Below are 17,135 nucleotides of genomic sequence, written 5' to 3'. Positions count from 1 at the left end.
TTTATCAAAATGATAATTTCTGGTTTCATAGTATTTATTTATAGAAGGTTAAAGATTTCTGTATTCATTCCCAGAGCCCCGCCGAAGACGCCGGAGGAAACCCGCCGGGGGGGTGGGGGCTTTTTTAAAAGCCACCCCCCCCCGGCGGTGGAAGAGAACCAGACGGCGGCCCCCACCCACCCGAAGACGTCAAAGAAGAAGCCCCCCCTGGTAAAAGAGCTAATAAAGAAGACAGGGGGCGGCCTCCGGAGCAGAAAAATAAAATATTTTAATACACTGTGTGGTTTATTTGTGTTTTTACCACTTTTCTTGCAGGTGAATGGGTAGGGGTACGATGTACCCCATACTCATTCACTTAGGGTGGGGGGGCCGGTATCTGGGGGCCCCCTTATTAAAGGGGGCTCCCAGATTCCGATAAGCCTCCCGCCCGCATACCCCGACAACCAACGGCCAGGGTTGTCGGGAAGGGGCCCTGTCCTCATCAACATGGGGACAGGGTGCTCTGAGGTGGGGGGCCGCAGTGCGCCCCCCTGCCCCAGAGCACCCAACCCCCCCATGTTGAGGGCATGCAGCCTGGTACGGCTCAGGAGGGGGGGGGGCGCTCGCTCGTCCCCACTCCCTTCCTGGCTGGCCGGGTAGCGTGCTTTGGATACGGGTCTGGTATGGATTGTAGGGGGACCCCCTACGCCGTTTTTTTCGGCGTAGGGGGGCTCTCCTTACAACCCATAACAGACCTAAGGGCCCGGTATGCTCCTGAGGGGGGGACCCATGCCGGATTTTTATTTAAAATCCGGCGGGGACTTCCCCCTCAGGATTCATAACAAACGCCGCACACGTGTAGAATTGGCGGGAATCCAAGTCGGATCTCCCGTCGCTTCTATGACGCGCTTGCTGGGATGTGCTGTCACTATTCCAGTGAGTGTGAGATGTCGGCGAGATCTCGGCACCCTGTCGCCGAGTATCAGCGCGACGCTGTCGTGCTAAAAGCACAATATCACAAACACCTACTGTATGTCATCTTTGTCCACATGCAAATTTGGCACTTAAAATTGCTTGATTGCCTGAGCAATGACTCCTCCCTTCAATGGTAGAGTAAATTTTCAATAATAATGGAAATAGACAGCAACCAATTTTTTTTTTAAATGGCTCTGTTAGTAGCTAAGACCTGGACATAGGGCTCCAGCCTTTAGACATTATCACTTAAGTTAAACTGACATGAAGATAGTTGGGAACTGGATACTGAATTATCTATAAACCTTCCATTGATCAGAAATGAGAAAGAAGATTTGTGTGGATTTACCTTTTAATTTATGACTCTGCATATTTTATTGGCCAGCGCAACATTTGCAGTGTGCTTTTCTTGTTTGAATTTTGAAGTCCTTGGCTATCACGGACATATGATTTACAAGCCAGCTGCAGTGTTGCGATATGTACATCATTCCCAAGCAACTAACTTACAGAATAGGGTGGAATAAATGATCATGTGATCAAGTAGTGATATGTGACCACAGCATTCATATTTGCATCTGAGTCATGATGAGACGCAGTGACCTACTTATAAATCTTTCCAATTGTCAGTTTAATTTGTTTTTCTCTTTCTGTATTATTCTTATCTGCTAGTTTTTTTTAACTATGAAAACATTTTGATCAGAATATTTTTTTTTCCTTCCTTTTTGAACTTGCCTGGGCCACCTCCTGTTTTGTACCCATCATCTAACGAAGCTTTTCCATTAATTTCACCTCCACCTGAAGGTTCGCTTAAAACACCCCCTTTCTCAAACATTTATATACCGTATTTATCTAACACGCACAGGTGTATAACACGCACCCTAACTTTAAGAGGGAAGTTTCAGGAACTTTCCATAGCCCCCTGCGTATAACACGCAGGCACAGTTTACCCTCTATTTTCAGGCTAAAAAAGTGAGTGTTATACGCCAATAAATACAGTATATATATATATATATATATATATATATATATGCATGCTTTGGTACTAGAATGAATTACCACCTGTGCCAATGCACAGCAGCCCTGTCATTCTAGCCCTGCCAATTAAGTTGTCCTAGGACTGCAAGCATGGAAATAGATGGGGTGAAGATGTTAGTGATGGCAGGTGAGCTCATGGACATTGCATCGCTGAAGAAGAGGCAAGCAAAGCAGACTCAAATTCTGCTTTAGTTGTACTTGTCCAATACAGTTTGTGGCAATTTTTTATCACAACAATATTAATGATAAAAATTATACTAGAGTTGTTATTTACACTCACAAACACAACATATCCTAAAATTCCTACTAAATACCAAAGATAAAACTGTGCTGAGTTAATAAATCCTTTTACAGTGAAAGTCATGTATTTTTTTTAAAGTGACTCATAGTACAAAGTTTTGTTACTACCTTATTTAGCATTTTTCTTAAACCATTTATTGTGTGCAGGTAGAGTAACAGGTGGCCTATGCACATTTTATGTGAATAGTTCAAACCTGTGCATTGTTGTGGTATATGTGGTCTGGTGTGCATTGGAGAATTACTGGCGTGCCATGTAAATGGGTGGGACTGCAATGTAACACGTAGATGTTGTTATCTCAACAAAGTAGTGGTAATCTGGCTTTAAAGTGCTGTTGAACACTTCTGATATACCAACACTTGTCATGTGCCACCAGTTGTTTTCAATGGTTCCTGTCTTCAACCTTCATGCCACTACTGTGACATGAAGATCAGTGGAAATAATCATTGAAAGCAGCAGGGGACACAGATTGTTGGCACTCCTGGAAGTGTCCGTTTGTCTGCAGATTTCAGGAGAAACGTTCTCTTCAGGGTGGTGTCTGACAGCCCAGGCAGCTGAAGAGGAGAGTGATTACTACCATATTTAGCAGGAACACCTTTCTAAAAAAGTTTTAAGTACTGGCAGAGTTACTTTAACCACTTAACGACCGCCGCATGTACATATACGTCCACAGAAGGGCACGTACAGGCAGATGGGCCTAGACGTGGGTCCGATCGGGACCCCCCCCCCGGTACATGCGGCGGTCGGTAATTGTCTGGGAGCGATCCGGGATGAGGGGGCGGCTATTCATTTCTAGCCACCCCCCGCGATCGCTCCCCGGAGCTGAAGAACGGGGAGAGCCGAGTGTAAATTTTTTTATATATTTTTTGGGGGGGGGGGTATTTATTATAGAAAAAAGTTTAAAAAATTTGCATTTTTTTAAAAACTGTCGCTCTATTTTTGGTGATCAAATACCCCCAAAAGAAAGCTCTATTTGTGGGAAAAAAAGGACGTCAATTTTGTTTGGGAGCCACGTCGCACGACCGGGCAATTGTCAGTTAAAGCGACGTAGTGCCGAATTGCAAAACCTGGCCTGGTCTTTTAGCTGCATTTTGGTCCGGGGCTTAAGTGGTTAAACAAAAGTACACCTGTATTCCTAACTTGCATAGAATTTTGGTGGTTTATTAAAAGACTACAAATGACAGAAATGCTCAGTGTGGACATTCTATTATATTGTTAAATACTGACTACATGTGTAAAAAATACAATAGATTGATAAAAAGCCTCACCAAAATGATTGTATCATCCTATAAACAAATTATTATTTAATCCAAATTAAAAATTCTGTTCAAATCTATCAAACTGTTCTATCGTTTTACAAATGATCTGCCTAAACTAAAATATCAACAGGGATAAATCTATGATAAATCGGTTGTTTATTATCATGTGTAGAGCTATAATTTTATATATTTGTTGCCAACCTGTTAATCTACAGATTTATATTTCTTTATTGCCTATAGTATATATAACATAATCATTTGAGGTATTCACCACATACAAAATGTACTTCCTGTTCTAAACATTTCTTTTCACAGCAGAAAAGAAGACTTCTAAAAGAACCTTTCAGAATATGTGTGTTTTTCAGATGACTTATGTCAAAAGATATTTGTGAAATAGTTGAAGGGGTTGTTATGAGACATACACCTAAAATTACTTTACTCTCTCAAAACCTTCTCTCAGAACAGTACCAGTGAACTTCAGATCCCTTTTAAGGTCTCAACTACACCTTATATTTTAGTTGATAAGAATCAAGAAATTAATCATTTTCTCATGCACTACTTGCACCTCTTTCTATTAGATACCTTAAAACCTTTTCAGTTAAACTCTTTCCCCATTCCTTCCCCACATTGCTAGCTTGGAGATCAATGATTACCTCCACCTCGTGCCAAAAAGGGGGACCAGCTCATTCTGATGGATACACTTAATATTCTGTCACCACATCTTAATCCGACCACCTGGTCCCACTATGACCTGAAATGGGTAGACGATCTCTACACAAGGGATAAAGGTAAAAGCATGGAAGCTATACAGATTGAGTACAGGCTCACCATAACTGATTTGATTCAAATTGTTTAGTGTAAAGCCTCGTACACACGACCAGGAATCTCGTCGGGGGAAAAAACGTTGGTTTTCCAGACGAGATTCATGGCAAGCTTTTCTTGCAAAGCCGAGTGTACACACGGCACATTCAAAAGAACTGCCATTCTTTTAAATGGCAAGAATGCGGTGACATCATCGACATGACGAGCATGCGCTCGTCACATTCAATGCCGTTGCCGGCATCTTGCTTCACCCTATACTACCCTTGTAATCTACCACCCGGGCTTACCGGAGGACAGGTAAGCTTGTAGCCACATACACGTACACAGTTTTTTTGTCTGGAAACAGGCTGACAGAGAATCCCGACGAGAAAATAGAGAGCAGGTTCTCTATTTTTCTCATCGAGATTCTCTGCAGTTTTTTTGACAAGAAAACATACACAAGACCGGTTTTCTCTGCAAAAAGCTCTGCCAGCAGTTTTCTTGCCGAGAAAACCGGCCGTGTGTACGAGGCTTCAGACTCCTTTTGACTAACTTCCCTCCACCCAGAATATATCTCCATTCTAAAGTCTGACAGTCCTACCATCTAAATCCCAAAAAACTCAGACATCTCACTTCATTAAAGTTTACTTCAGGCCTAATTACCTTTACAAAAACTCCCCCCATACTTGCCTGGGAGAGATGCCTCCAACAGTCCTATGCAGACTCCCAATGCCTTTCTGCCTTTTGTTACTCATATGCAATTTTCCATTGTGCCAATCATTGGGAAATTGCACAAAACGTTGTCACCAGATGGTATCTCACGCCCTATCAGATAGCCCAATTTTCTTCCTCTCTTCTTCTTCCTTGTGTTGGAGAAGTTGTGGCCATATGGAAAATGTATACCATATTCTTGGTCTTGTAATAGTATGTGCAGCTTTTGGCGGAGTGTGTTTCAGCTCCTCTCCAGTGTCTTGTGGCTCATTATGAACCCATACCCAGTGTTGGCAATCCTGAACCAAGGGATAGATAATTTCCCTGCGGCCCCTAGAAAGATAATATCTTTCATATTATTAGCTGCTAAGCTTACCATCACTAGACACTAAAAGAAGGAGCTGGTGCCCAACCAGTATGAAGTCATAACTACTACTCCTATAAAAGACTACTGGCGCTAAAAGCAAACTCGCTGTCTTTGTTTGAAAAAGCATGGCAACCATTACTTACTTGGTATAACAAATAACCTGTTAAAATATTTAACCCTTTACATTACGTTTTGCAACATACTTGTTTTTGTAGTCTTTGCCTTAGTTCCTATGTTATGACAAATGTACCAGCTTGATCTCTGTTTTACAACTGTGCTGCCCTGCGTGGCTACCTTTTTTTGTTTATATTTTATTTCTCTTCTTATTTTTATTTTACATAATTTCAATAAAAAAAAATAATCATTTGTTTACAGTTATCTCTTTTGCAGTATAAAAGTTATTGAGAAGCTAACCTTATGCTACTAAATTATTAAAATTAATGACACCTCCTTTGTTGCCACCATCTGCAATGCTTACTTTTCTCTCAAAGCTTGATCAGCAAAGTTGCTGCTAATATACAGTAATTTAGAGAAGTGTAATGGGGAGCAATTGTTATGCCTTGTACACACAATGAGATTATTGGACAAATGATTGTCCATTTCTTTTTGCATGCTAGTTTCATATCGAATATGAAGAGTTTACTAAAGTTATGAAAATTCTCGCATGACAGAATAACAATTTTGAAGTGATATCATTGGTTGCAGTGTATTTGCATTGTATTTTCGAACGACAACTATACTAATTAAACGAAAATCATACGATCTGGTATCGTACGAGAAATTTTTTCGTGCATGTCCGATCAGATAATATCGGATGAAATGTCAAGATCGGCTCTTGGAAGCTCTGTACTAATGATCGGATTATCGTACGATCTCTTCTAAAGCGGTATTTTTCGTATGATTTTCTGATCGTATGTATGAGCATTTAGAAACGCCAAGAGATCAACATTAATAGAACCACATACACGTTTATCTTATTTACTGAACCCCAATAATGCTTTTGGAAGATTCATCAAAGTTTTAATTTGTTCTGTTCATACTGAGGTGTCCGTTTATGAAGCAGTGAAATCTATTCACTGCTTCTTTCTCCGGCATTCACGGTGAAGATTTTTCTCCTCTGTGTGCCAGTTTATGAAGCGGAGAAGATCGCTTCACTCTTGGAGGAGTGAAGTGATCTTCCAACGCTTCAAACAGTGGAGAATGGACCAGAAATTCACAGAAATACGGAGATGTCAGTTTATTGAGCAGTGATAAATTATCACCGCTCAGTTCACTGAAAGACACGTGGTTAATGTAATTAAAACAACGAGTTCCCCTGCATAATATATATATGTATACACACACACATTGCATAAACATGTATATACACACACATTCTATATATATGTACATGTATACATTATATATATTTATGTATATATATATGTATACACATAAAAATCACAGGGGGACATGGTTACAGTGTTGGGGGGTCAGAACGAGGTAGAAGGAAGTTAAAAATCTTCCTCCTTCCTCCTCAGAACCCCCGGGATTCCCTCTTCACTCCCTGCTTCACCAGCTCTGAGATGGTGAATCGGGGAGTGTGAATTCTGACTCAGATCACCAGTGAAGAGCTCAGATCACAGCTTCATAAACTGGCCGTTTCTGTGTCAGTCTATGAGACTTCACTGTGAGTAGAGATAATCTGCGGGAGAACAAATTCAAACACTTCTCCCCCCCGATTATCACTGTTTCATAAACTGTTTATGGGCTGTGATCCCTGGGATCACCGCTCTTCACTGCTTCATAAACGGACACCTAATCTCTTATACTGTCTAGATGGACACACAATGCCCCACTACATCTACAAACTGCCTTGAATGCTGGGGGTATCATTAGGTCCCATTTCTGTCATCCTGAAGAGTCCATACACCTAACAGCACTCATAGTCCAGAGAAGAGCCACACAGAAGTTTCTTTGTGTTGGCACGGAGCATAGTGACCCTTCCCATGTGTTACTTGTACTTAGTCACTGTGACATCAGACCATGTAACAAGGGTTCCGCTGATATCCCGAAGAATTTCAGGATCTTAAACTAATAGCATTAAAAATGATTTTAGGGAATGCTTGGCCGCATTAACCGCGTGCTTATATCTGCCTAGATTTCAGCATTATTTTTTTTTACATCTGAGTGGTCATCTAAATCCAAAAGGACCTTAAAACAAGCTGAATAATTAAGGCTGGACAAAGAAATCTTTCTTTTGATTAGCCTCTTGCACTGATATTACATTTTGGTTTGATGAAACAAAAGAGAAACTGAGAAAACCACAATGATATTGTTTTTAAGTATGTGTACGCGAAGACCACCCACTGATGTATCATGAAATAATACTCATTTAGAATTTGAAAAAGAAAAACCTAACCTTTGATTTTGAGGTGTGGGTCGATCATTGTGTGGTAATAATATACAATTGGGGAAACTTTCATATTTTAAACCAAGAAAGTAGTTTTGTGTAGCTTATGTGTATGCAAATGAATGTTTATTTATCTACATAACAAGCCTCACCCACTGAAAATTAGGTTTAAAAAATCTAACAAATCCAGTCCCACCTGGCAATTGTTAAGTACATGTCCTCCCCACCCTTTAAAGAGTTTCCAATGAATGTCTGGGTTTCCACTCAAAATAAAAAATACAAAAATAATATACATAACTGGTTTATAATTTCTATTTTAGCCCTAAATTGTTAATGAAGGTACTAATGTAGCTGTGAACATGATATTAGTCTGTAATCCCCTCTATGGCATTGATAGATGAGTGGTTCAATGCAAAATGTTACATAGTACCGTAATGTAATAAAATACAGGAGCTGATAAAAGGAAATCATAGTGTAGGTTAGACATTACAGACTTTTTTTCTTTCAGACAGATTTTGTATGATCACAAATATGATCATAAAAGCACTTCAGTATAATTAAATAAATAGGTGCTGCTAAGTGTAGCAATCTTTGACAACCAATGATGTCTACTGTAGTGTTATTTCCTAAAAGAGAAGTACAGTCCAAGCTCTCCAGTTCTACACTCTTGTGACCCATTTTCAACAGACAACAGGCTAAAGCCCACCATTGGCTGAGGTCACAGAGCCAGTCCAGGCTATGGCAAGATTGCGACAATGGAGTCGGGATCTACCCACATGCCTGGACCGCCACCCAGCTCAGCCTCTTAGCAAGCCGCTGACACTAAAAGAGAAGTACAGTCCAAGCTCTCCAGTTCTACACTCCTGTGACCCGTTTTCAACAGACAACAGGCTTAAGCCCACCGTCGGTTGATGTCACAGAGCCGGTCCAGGCTCTGACAAGATTGCGACAATAGAGTCGGGTCCTGCCCACATGCCTGGACCGCCTCCCGGCTCAGCCTCTCTGCACAGCCCAGCACTCCGGTGAGCGTAGGGGGGGGGGGCCGAACAGAGAGCTGTGATATTCAAGCGTTCGGTGGTGTTCAATCGCTCGTTCTCGCTCGGTTCTCAGTGTTAGAGGTGACCGGGTGACCGATGCTGCATCCACCTAGGCAAGTATGAATAATAAAAAAAAAAAACTAACATCGCTTTTAAGAAATATTTTGTTGAGTTTCTGCCATTTTAATATGCTTTGAAGTGCCTTATTAAATAAACCCACAAGCCATGTTTAGGCAAATCCCCTAAACCGGAATACAAAACAAACATCATAAATCTACACCATACATACATCTGGACCACTCATCACCCATCCCTGTAAATTTTCAGAACATCTACTATACTGGTAATGGCAGAGGTTTAAGGTTTGAATAGGTAATGGGTGTTTGTCTTTCAAAATGTCAGCTGCCCATGGGGTGCAATTGCTAGGAAATTAAGAAGAAAATAACGTTTTCCTGATATCACCAACAAGATAACCATAGCATTACCATTAGACCCACACTGGGCTGCTTTCAATTAGGAGAATGTTCAAAATGTTATATCTTACTGACATTTTTGCCCTGTTATTGATTGTATTACATCCCCATGTTTTTTTTATATTTTATTTATCTTTTTAAACATAAAAAATTTGAAATTTAACGTAATATCACATTCTGGTCTTATTAAATCAACCTTTATACTTAAAGGTGTTCTAAAGGAAATTAAAAGAAAAAATTACCAAACATGTTATACTTACCTGCTCTGTGCAATGGTTTTGCACAGAGCATCCCCGATCCTCTTTTTTTTTTTGTTGGTCCTCCACTGACGGTCTGGGTTTCCCCCTGTCAAGTGCCCTCAATAGCAAGCCTCTGATTGACACCAGCATGGGCCAATGGCTCCCGCTGCTGTGTGAGCCAATGAGGAAAGAGAGACCCCAGAGAGCCGCTGCTGGATCTCATGCACATTGCTGGATCAAGGTGGGGGTCAGGTAAGTTTAGGGCAGGGCTGGGGAGGTGAGCTGAACCCAGAAGTTTTTTTTACCCTAATGCATAAAATGCATTGTTAAAAAAAATGTAAGCCTTTAGAACCACTTTAATAAATATAACCTAAACACATTCCATCACAATAATCAAATATTTGCTAAATATAATGTTTATCTAGAAATGTATACCTTTTGGTTTTATATTTCGGCCTGTAGTGAGTTGCTTTATATCACCACGTTATCTTCCTCCCTGCATAACCAGCAGTAAGGTAAGTACTTTTGTTTTAGTGGTAAATAATCATGCTTTTAAAGCTTTTTGAAATGGTTTCTTAATTACAAATACATTCATTGTATCTGATATATTTTTTAGATGCTGAGTGGATAATGGATGCTAGTGGATAAAATGGATCTCTTGCTCAAACTATTTTTTTTTAAGTTTTGGTGGGGAAAAGTTAAAACTCTTGTCAATGCCCTGGTTACCATTGTTATTGAGACACAGTGATGGGAAATCCAAAATGATACAGTTGTCACTGAAAAAGGAATACAGGGAATACCTTTAGTGACAACTGCCTTTTACTTTAGAAAAGTTTTCTCACACTGTTTTGTCTTTAGGACAATAAGTAAAAAGACATCTCTCCTAAAAAATATTCTTTATAGAGATACACTTTAAGAGAGACTATTTCTTCTCTGTGTACTGACCCCCCCACCCCCACAGAAACTTTGCATTGCAGCCAGTCCATTTTCCAATTATGAAGTTTAAAAGAAAAAGGCAATTAGCTATAAAACAAATATTTGAACTAACAAACATCCTATCTGCTTACCTTCATTGCTGCTGTTGTTTTTGTCTCCCACTACATGTATAGCGGCCACTGGTACTGCAATAAATTATATTCAGACATTTAACATTTAACTGCACACAGATATTTCAAGTTTTGAAAATTTGAAAAGGTAATATATAAAATATACTCTAATATCAATCACATTAGCAAGTCAGGACAGAGTTTTGGGTTAGGAACCTATTTCTGTTCAAATTTTGCATTATTGCCATGGCAACAAATATGAACAAAAAAAATTAATACTTCAGATCCATCCAACTGGAAATGTCCAGGCTCTACTAGCTTTTTTAGCAGTTACACATTACAAGAATTTTGAAATTGCTTTCAAGTATATTAACTTTTTTTTCTGTTTATTGAAATTGTTTTAAACAATGTACTGTATATATACATTTAATTATAGCAGATACAGATGTATATTTAAAGGATCCGTTCACTTTAGTATTAAAATAAGAAAAAAAAAAATTCTCACTGCAAATTAATGTCATAACATGCTAGTATGCATCACATACTAAGACATGAAACCCGCACAGTCGTGTTATTCATTCATAGCAATCTGAATGAGAAAACTATAAGTCCAGTCTACCACCATGTTGTACCAGCTTGTAGTTCTCAATAAACTGTGAGGGTGCTGATTAGCCCCCTTGTAGTTCATTCACAATCCCTGCAGCTTTCGAACTGACAGCCTACACGGGTATGAGGAGAAAGCTGTAGGACTTGTCTGTAGGAGCCTGACATTGCACTCCCAATCCATTGATACCGTATATTACTTCACTTACACTTCAAAATTAAACATCATACTATACTAGCCAATTGGGTGCATTTTGAATTTCTAATACAAATAACAGGTTAAGCAGTACAATGAAATGACTTTTAAATGATTATCTGTGGGATATTCTGAAGAATACTGTATGCATAGTGTTTTAGAATAATACCATCTAACATCTAAACTAAGAACTTGAGATACCTCTATTCAATGATATTGCCCAATATCCTTAGTAACTTGTGCTTCAGTTTCATTTAGTGCCGCTAATGCCAGTTCTCCTGGTGGCACCAAACTTTGACATACCTTAGTGATGTTTCAATTTAACTTTTCATAAACATAAAGACAATAAGCGGTTTACTTAACCTTTTTGTGACACACATGCGCTATTTTCAAACGTATGTGATAAATCATGGCAACAAGAGTTCTTCTTATTTGGCTGATGTAGATTACTGCCGTTTATACAAACACTTCCTTTTTGATAACTGATAGTATAATTTTATAAATTAATCCAAAGACCAGCGATGTGCAGTAAACTACAGGAGCCAATCAGAAAGTAACTTTTTGATGTGGGGCTATTCCTTCCACTGCCCAATAATGGGGCATTATTCCTTCTCCCACTAACCACAAGCATTAGGTCAGGACTCACAGCTCATCAATCCTGGGGATTTGTTTACTCTGGCATTTTCTTCTCTCACTATCCACAGTCTGGCCCCATTAGCCCTGAAAGCAGTAAACTAGCCCTTTTTATTAAAAAGTTTTAGGACTCCTGCTTTATAATAATAAATTGGGCAGCTGGAGTAGCTTTTGAATGTAATTAACCAGCTAAAAAAAATTCCGACCTTTTTTAAGAGAAAATTAAACTTTAAAGATGATGAGTCAGCTGAGTCACCCTGAATCATCCGCTTTTGTTTTCACAGACGAAGGAGTTAGGAGTTTAATTGTAAATGATACCTACATTGATAAGGGCATTATAGTGCTTTAAAACTTTTTATATTTTACAAAATGCAAATCACAGGTTTATTATAATTGCTCAAACAATTTTTGCAGTTATACTGTTTTTTAACTTTCCATCTATCTGTCTGCTTGCAATTAGTTGCAAACAGGATGTTTAGTTTTGACACATTTAATTTTCGGTATTAAAATGAGTCAAGCGTGTTTGTTACAGAAAAGTGTTCATACTTGCTATGAAAAATTTATAACAGATACCTAGTAAAATGACCAGCCCCCTCACTATTATGGGTTTGGCAGCCATATTATCAGTGTGCATTAGAGGTGGATAGGGAAAGCTGTCTGTGTAGGGAGGGATGGAGATGCAGTGCTATACTATACTATACAATACTATACAGTGATGTCCTCCCTGTGCTAAACAATGCTATACATAGCACACCCTGCAGACAGTTGACTGGCTGAAATAACTGTCCACACCCCTAGATCATTCCAGGCATTGAGAAAGCAGTTGTCTGTCAGCATTGATAATGCACCGTATTCACCCTCCCTAATCCTGCCATAGCCTGGCAAATTGAGGTGTCTGCAAAGTTATTTGACCACACCATAGCGGACTTGCAGCAAGTGTGATGTGCAAGTCATACTCTCTTTAGACATAGAGGAAGATAGTGGGATGACCAGAGGAAAATGGTGGCTCAGTGACGTTAGAGACAGGGGACAGCAGGTAGGGAACAGCAACAGACAGAGAATATTCAGCAGATGGAGGTCAGTACAAAGTAGTCTTCAGTGAGGAAGAGGTGGTGGAGAATGAGGTGACAGACCACACATGGGTTCCATGGAGGAGAGAAGTTAAAGACCAGCAAGGGAGAACGTTGTCAAGCATGCTTCCAGTGCCTCCTTTTTGACAATAATTGTTTAATTAGCCCCACAAACTGGGCTTATTAAAGGAACAGAGTACAGAATAAAGTGTGAGTTGTTGGGGCTTGTTTTACATTTTTGATCAAGTGTTAGGGTTATGCAGAGGGGTATTAAGGTTAGGAATTACTGTAGGTTAGGTGTTGGGGAAGGTTAAGATGATAGGTTAAAAGTTGATTAAGGGGTTAGGCACTTTTGTGTCTATAGTCCTCATAGCTGTATAACTGTAGTGTACCTGTAGTGTAAGATTGAAGATACTGCTGCCTCAGACAGCTCTATGTTAAAAGATCCAGTGTGAGATGTGGTAATATCGCCATTATGCTGCTAATTGTTGTTGTTATGAGAAAGCCATGCCTCTACCAAGGTGGCTGTCACCACACAGACACTGCAGAACAAAGCATAGTATTTTAATAATTGAGAAAAGATGTGCTGCAGTGAGACCCTGAGCAATACTGGTGACTAGTCCTTTGCCCCTGTCTGCCTTTTTGTAGCGCATCTTCTAGCGATCAGTTTCTCTTTAAATTTATCATTTGTATTAATGCTTTCGATTTTGTAGCAATAAGAGATCCAATAATAGTAATTAATTCTAACCCACCATGGGAAATAAAAGTTAGTATCTGAAAGTTTCAGTCTGATTTGTGACTGCAGGGAAAAACAACCATTGATATATTGTAAAAAAAGCCGCGCCAAACTAAATGAAATTTAAAAGTCTATGTCAGTCAACGGATGGAAATTTGCTGAAATCCCCGTAAAAACAAATATTTCAGATGGAGCCTTTGGTGTTGCTTGATAAATGACACTAGGATTGGTCAAAACCTCGAACCACCAGGTGACATGCATGCATTTAGTGCAAATCCTCCACCATAAGAATAAGCAGCTTACCAAACGGCAAGCCTTTATTGCAGTTGGCTATAGCCCAGCCACGGCCTTTCAATCCTCTGGACACTTAGGTTGGAACACTTGTAATGAGCAGCAAGATCCAAGGCTCAGCAATAAGATGGAAAAAGATTGCGGTTCACTCTCATTTACCCCATCAGAAGACAGCAGCAATCAAGCGGTCCAAGCACATATACCGGGAGATAAAGAAGGGGCGCAATAGCGTAATACCGCAGGATAAATTATTTATTAAAAAGTAATGTACTCACATAGGTACGAATAAAAACAGCGTGTGACAATAAGAAATAAAGCCGGTGACCCCCATTGAAAACGTCCATTAGTGACGAAACGCGTCTGGGAGGCTGCGTCAGTGACGTCACCACGCCAAGGAGGAGGGCTCCTCAAGCCGGCCGGCTTTATTTCTTATTGTCACACGCTGTTTTTATTCGTACCTATGTAAGTACATTACTTTTTAATAAATAATTTATCCTGCGGTATTACGCTATTGCGCCCCTTCTTTATCTCCCGGTATATGTGCTTGGACCGCTTGATTGCTGCTGTCTTCTGATGGGGTAAATGAGAGTGAACCGCAATCTTTTTCCATCTTATTGCTGAGCCTTGGATCTTGCTGCTCATTACAAGTGTTCCAACCTAAGTGTCCAGAGGATTGAAAGGCCGTGGCTGGGCTATAGCCAACTGCAATAAAGGCTTGCCGTTTGGTAAGCTGCTTATTCTTATGGTGGAGGATTTGCACTAAATGCATGCATGTCACCTGGTGGTTCGAGGTTTTGACCAATCCTAGTGTCATTTATCAAGCAACACCAAAGGCTCCATCTGAAATATTTGTTTTTACGGGGATTTCAGCAAATTTCCATCCGTTGACTGACATAGACTTTTAAATTTCATTTAGTTTGGCGCGGCTTTTTTTTACCATTTATTGCTTTCTGTTTATCCAACGTCAGCTGCTGCCTATAGACTCTGTTGTGGGAGCGCGGTTTTCTGTTTTCCATAACCATTGATATATAATGACTTAGGAGTCTGTCGCTATAATGTGCCAGCTGAGAACCCTTAAAAATGTAAATCAGTACTGTTACTTGCATGACTTTTATAACTGCTTTGAGTATGGTTAAGGTGGATACTACTTTGAAAAACATCGAATAGTAAAGTATGTAGTGGAAAAACCCAGACTCATCAATCAGAGTAGCCAGAGGTGTCGGCATACTAGGACATATACCTTATAGCTATAGCTATAGATAGCTGGAGTGAAACAATTACTAGTCCGGACACATTTGTGTGCTGACACTTAGCATAGTAGATATTTGATGCCATAGCAACCGGATAAACCCATCATTTATAACAGCCTTTTTCAACCAGGGTGTCTTGAGGTTCCTTCAGGGGTGCCTTGACAAAACGCCTAAAAATTACCCCAAAATTGTATGCAAGCCGAAAAGTGGATAGAACCTGCCTTTTAGTTACACACAGCCATATGTTTTCATTGTACACCATTAAAACCTTCTAGCTGCCAGCCTCCTAACGACCAATGACATCATCAGTTGATAAGGAGGATGGTAGTTGCCTGCATATCATCCTTGTTTGACCCTCCCCTTCCCCTCTCCATCAGCTTTGGGGTCTCATTAGCTAAGTGATGGAGAAAAACTGAGGGAGAAGAGAAACACTGGACCAGTATCTGTTTGGAAAAGTGTATTTGCTGAGGAAGAAGAAATCACCTTTAATGTTGGGTGTCCTACGTGTATTGATGTTGCTGCATTATGTAAAACTATCCGAATAGTTTTTACTTTAGAATGGGATGCCTCAACTGTCCATAATTATGGAGGGTGCCTCAAGATTGTTCATAATTTTAAAGGGTGTCTTGACTGAAAAAAAGTTTGAGAAACACTTAAGCCCACACGATCGGTCCATCCAATGAAAATGGTCTGATGGACCATTTTCATCGGTTAACCGATGAAGCTGACTGATGGTCAGTCGTGCCTACACACCATCGGTTAAAAAAACGATCGTGTCAGAACACGGTGACGTAAAACACAACGACGTGCTGAAAAAAAGAAGTTCAATGCTTCCAAGCATGCGTCGACTTGATTCTGAGCATGCATGGATTTTTAACCGGTTAAATTTTAAAACAAGTTGGCTTTTTTTTAACCGATGGATAAATAACCGATGCCGCCCACACACGATCGGGTTGGACCGATAAAAAAGGTTCAACAGACCGTTCTCATCGGTTTAACCAATCGTGTGTACGCGGCCTTAGACTTAACTTTAGCCAGGGGTTTTCAAGCTCACATCCACACCCACAGGAATGTCAAATTTGGGGCAGCAGCCCCATGTTCCGATTGACATGAATGGGACTGCCTGTATGAGGATGCATAGAACACCTGTACCTCCCATGCAAGCAAAATACCCTCACACAGTTGTATGCTTAAGTATGTCTGTGTAAACAAGGCCTAAAACGTGATACAAACTGGAAATCTTCCGTTGCCTTTGTGCTGTTCTTGGCTTCTAGTGTTCCTCTGCACCTTTAAGGTGGCTCCTGTTGCTGTCAATCACAACCCATTGCACAGAGCAGGTAAGTATAAAGTGTTTTTTTTTTTCACAACACGTTAATAAATAACGTGAAAGTTTATTTTATCTTTCTTGCACATGATTGGGTATTCTTTGCATAGTGAATTTTCATGACCTTTACTAAGTTATAAAAAAATTCTCTTGCAAAGAAAACATTTAGTAAATCAACCCCATAGTGTTTAGTGTTTACCCTAAAATAATTATATACTATTACATCCAGCATACTTCCGACATGTACAGTATGCTGGTATTTTTTTTCGCTGTACATACCGTCTTATAGTTCTTTTTCACCCGTCTTCCGGGTTCTCACTACCGCCGAAAGTAGGCGTTCCTATGAAGAGGCGTAGATGATTGATGTGCGAATAAGGTGCGTCACGCGTTCCGAAAATAGCCAAACTGGGACGCGGCTCTATA

General features: G+C 40.0%; 1 protein-coding gene across 1 annotated transcript in view; it reads right to left on the bottom strand.

Moving 5' to 3' along the window:
* The window catches only part of CD40LG (CD40 ligand), a 58,361-nt gene that overhangs the window by 15,988 nt on the left and 25,238 nt on the right, over positions 1-17,135 (bottom strand). The window contains exons 5-6 of the mRNA XM_040325244.1: positions 10,631-10,684; positions 8,011-8,077 (exon numbers count right to left, since the gene is read on the bottom strand). Coding sequence (XP_040181178.1) covers positions 8,011-8,077; positions 10,631-10,684 — 121 coding nt within the window. The remainder of the gene's footprint in view (positions 1-8,010; positions 8,078-10,630; positions 10,685-17,135) is intronic.

This window comes from Rana temporaria, chromosome 9 (assembly GCF_905171775.1).
Source record: "Rana temporaria chromosome 9, aRanTem1.1, whole genome shotgun sequence".
Classification (NCBI taxonomy): domain Eukaryota; kingdom Metazoa; phylum Chordata; class Amphibia; order Anura; family Ranidae; genus Rana; species Rana temporaria.
Note: the sequence above shows the minus strand (reverse complement) of the source record. Positions and strands in the feature narration are given on the sequence as shown.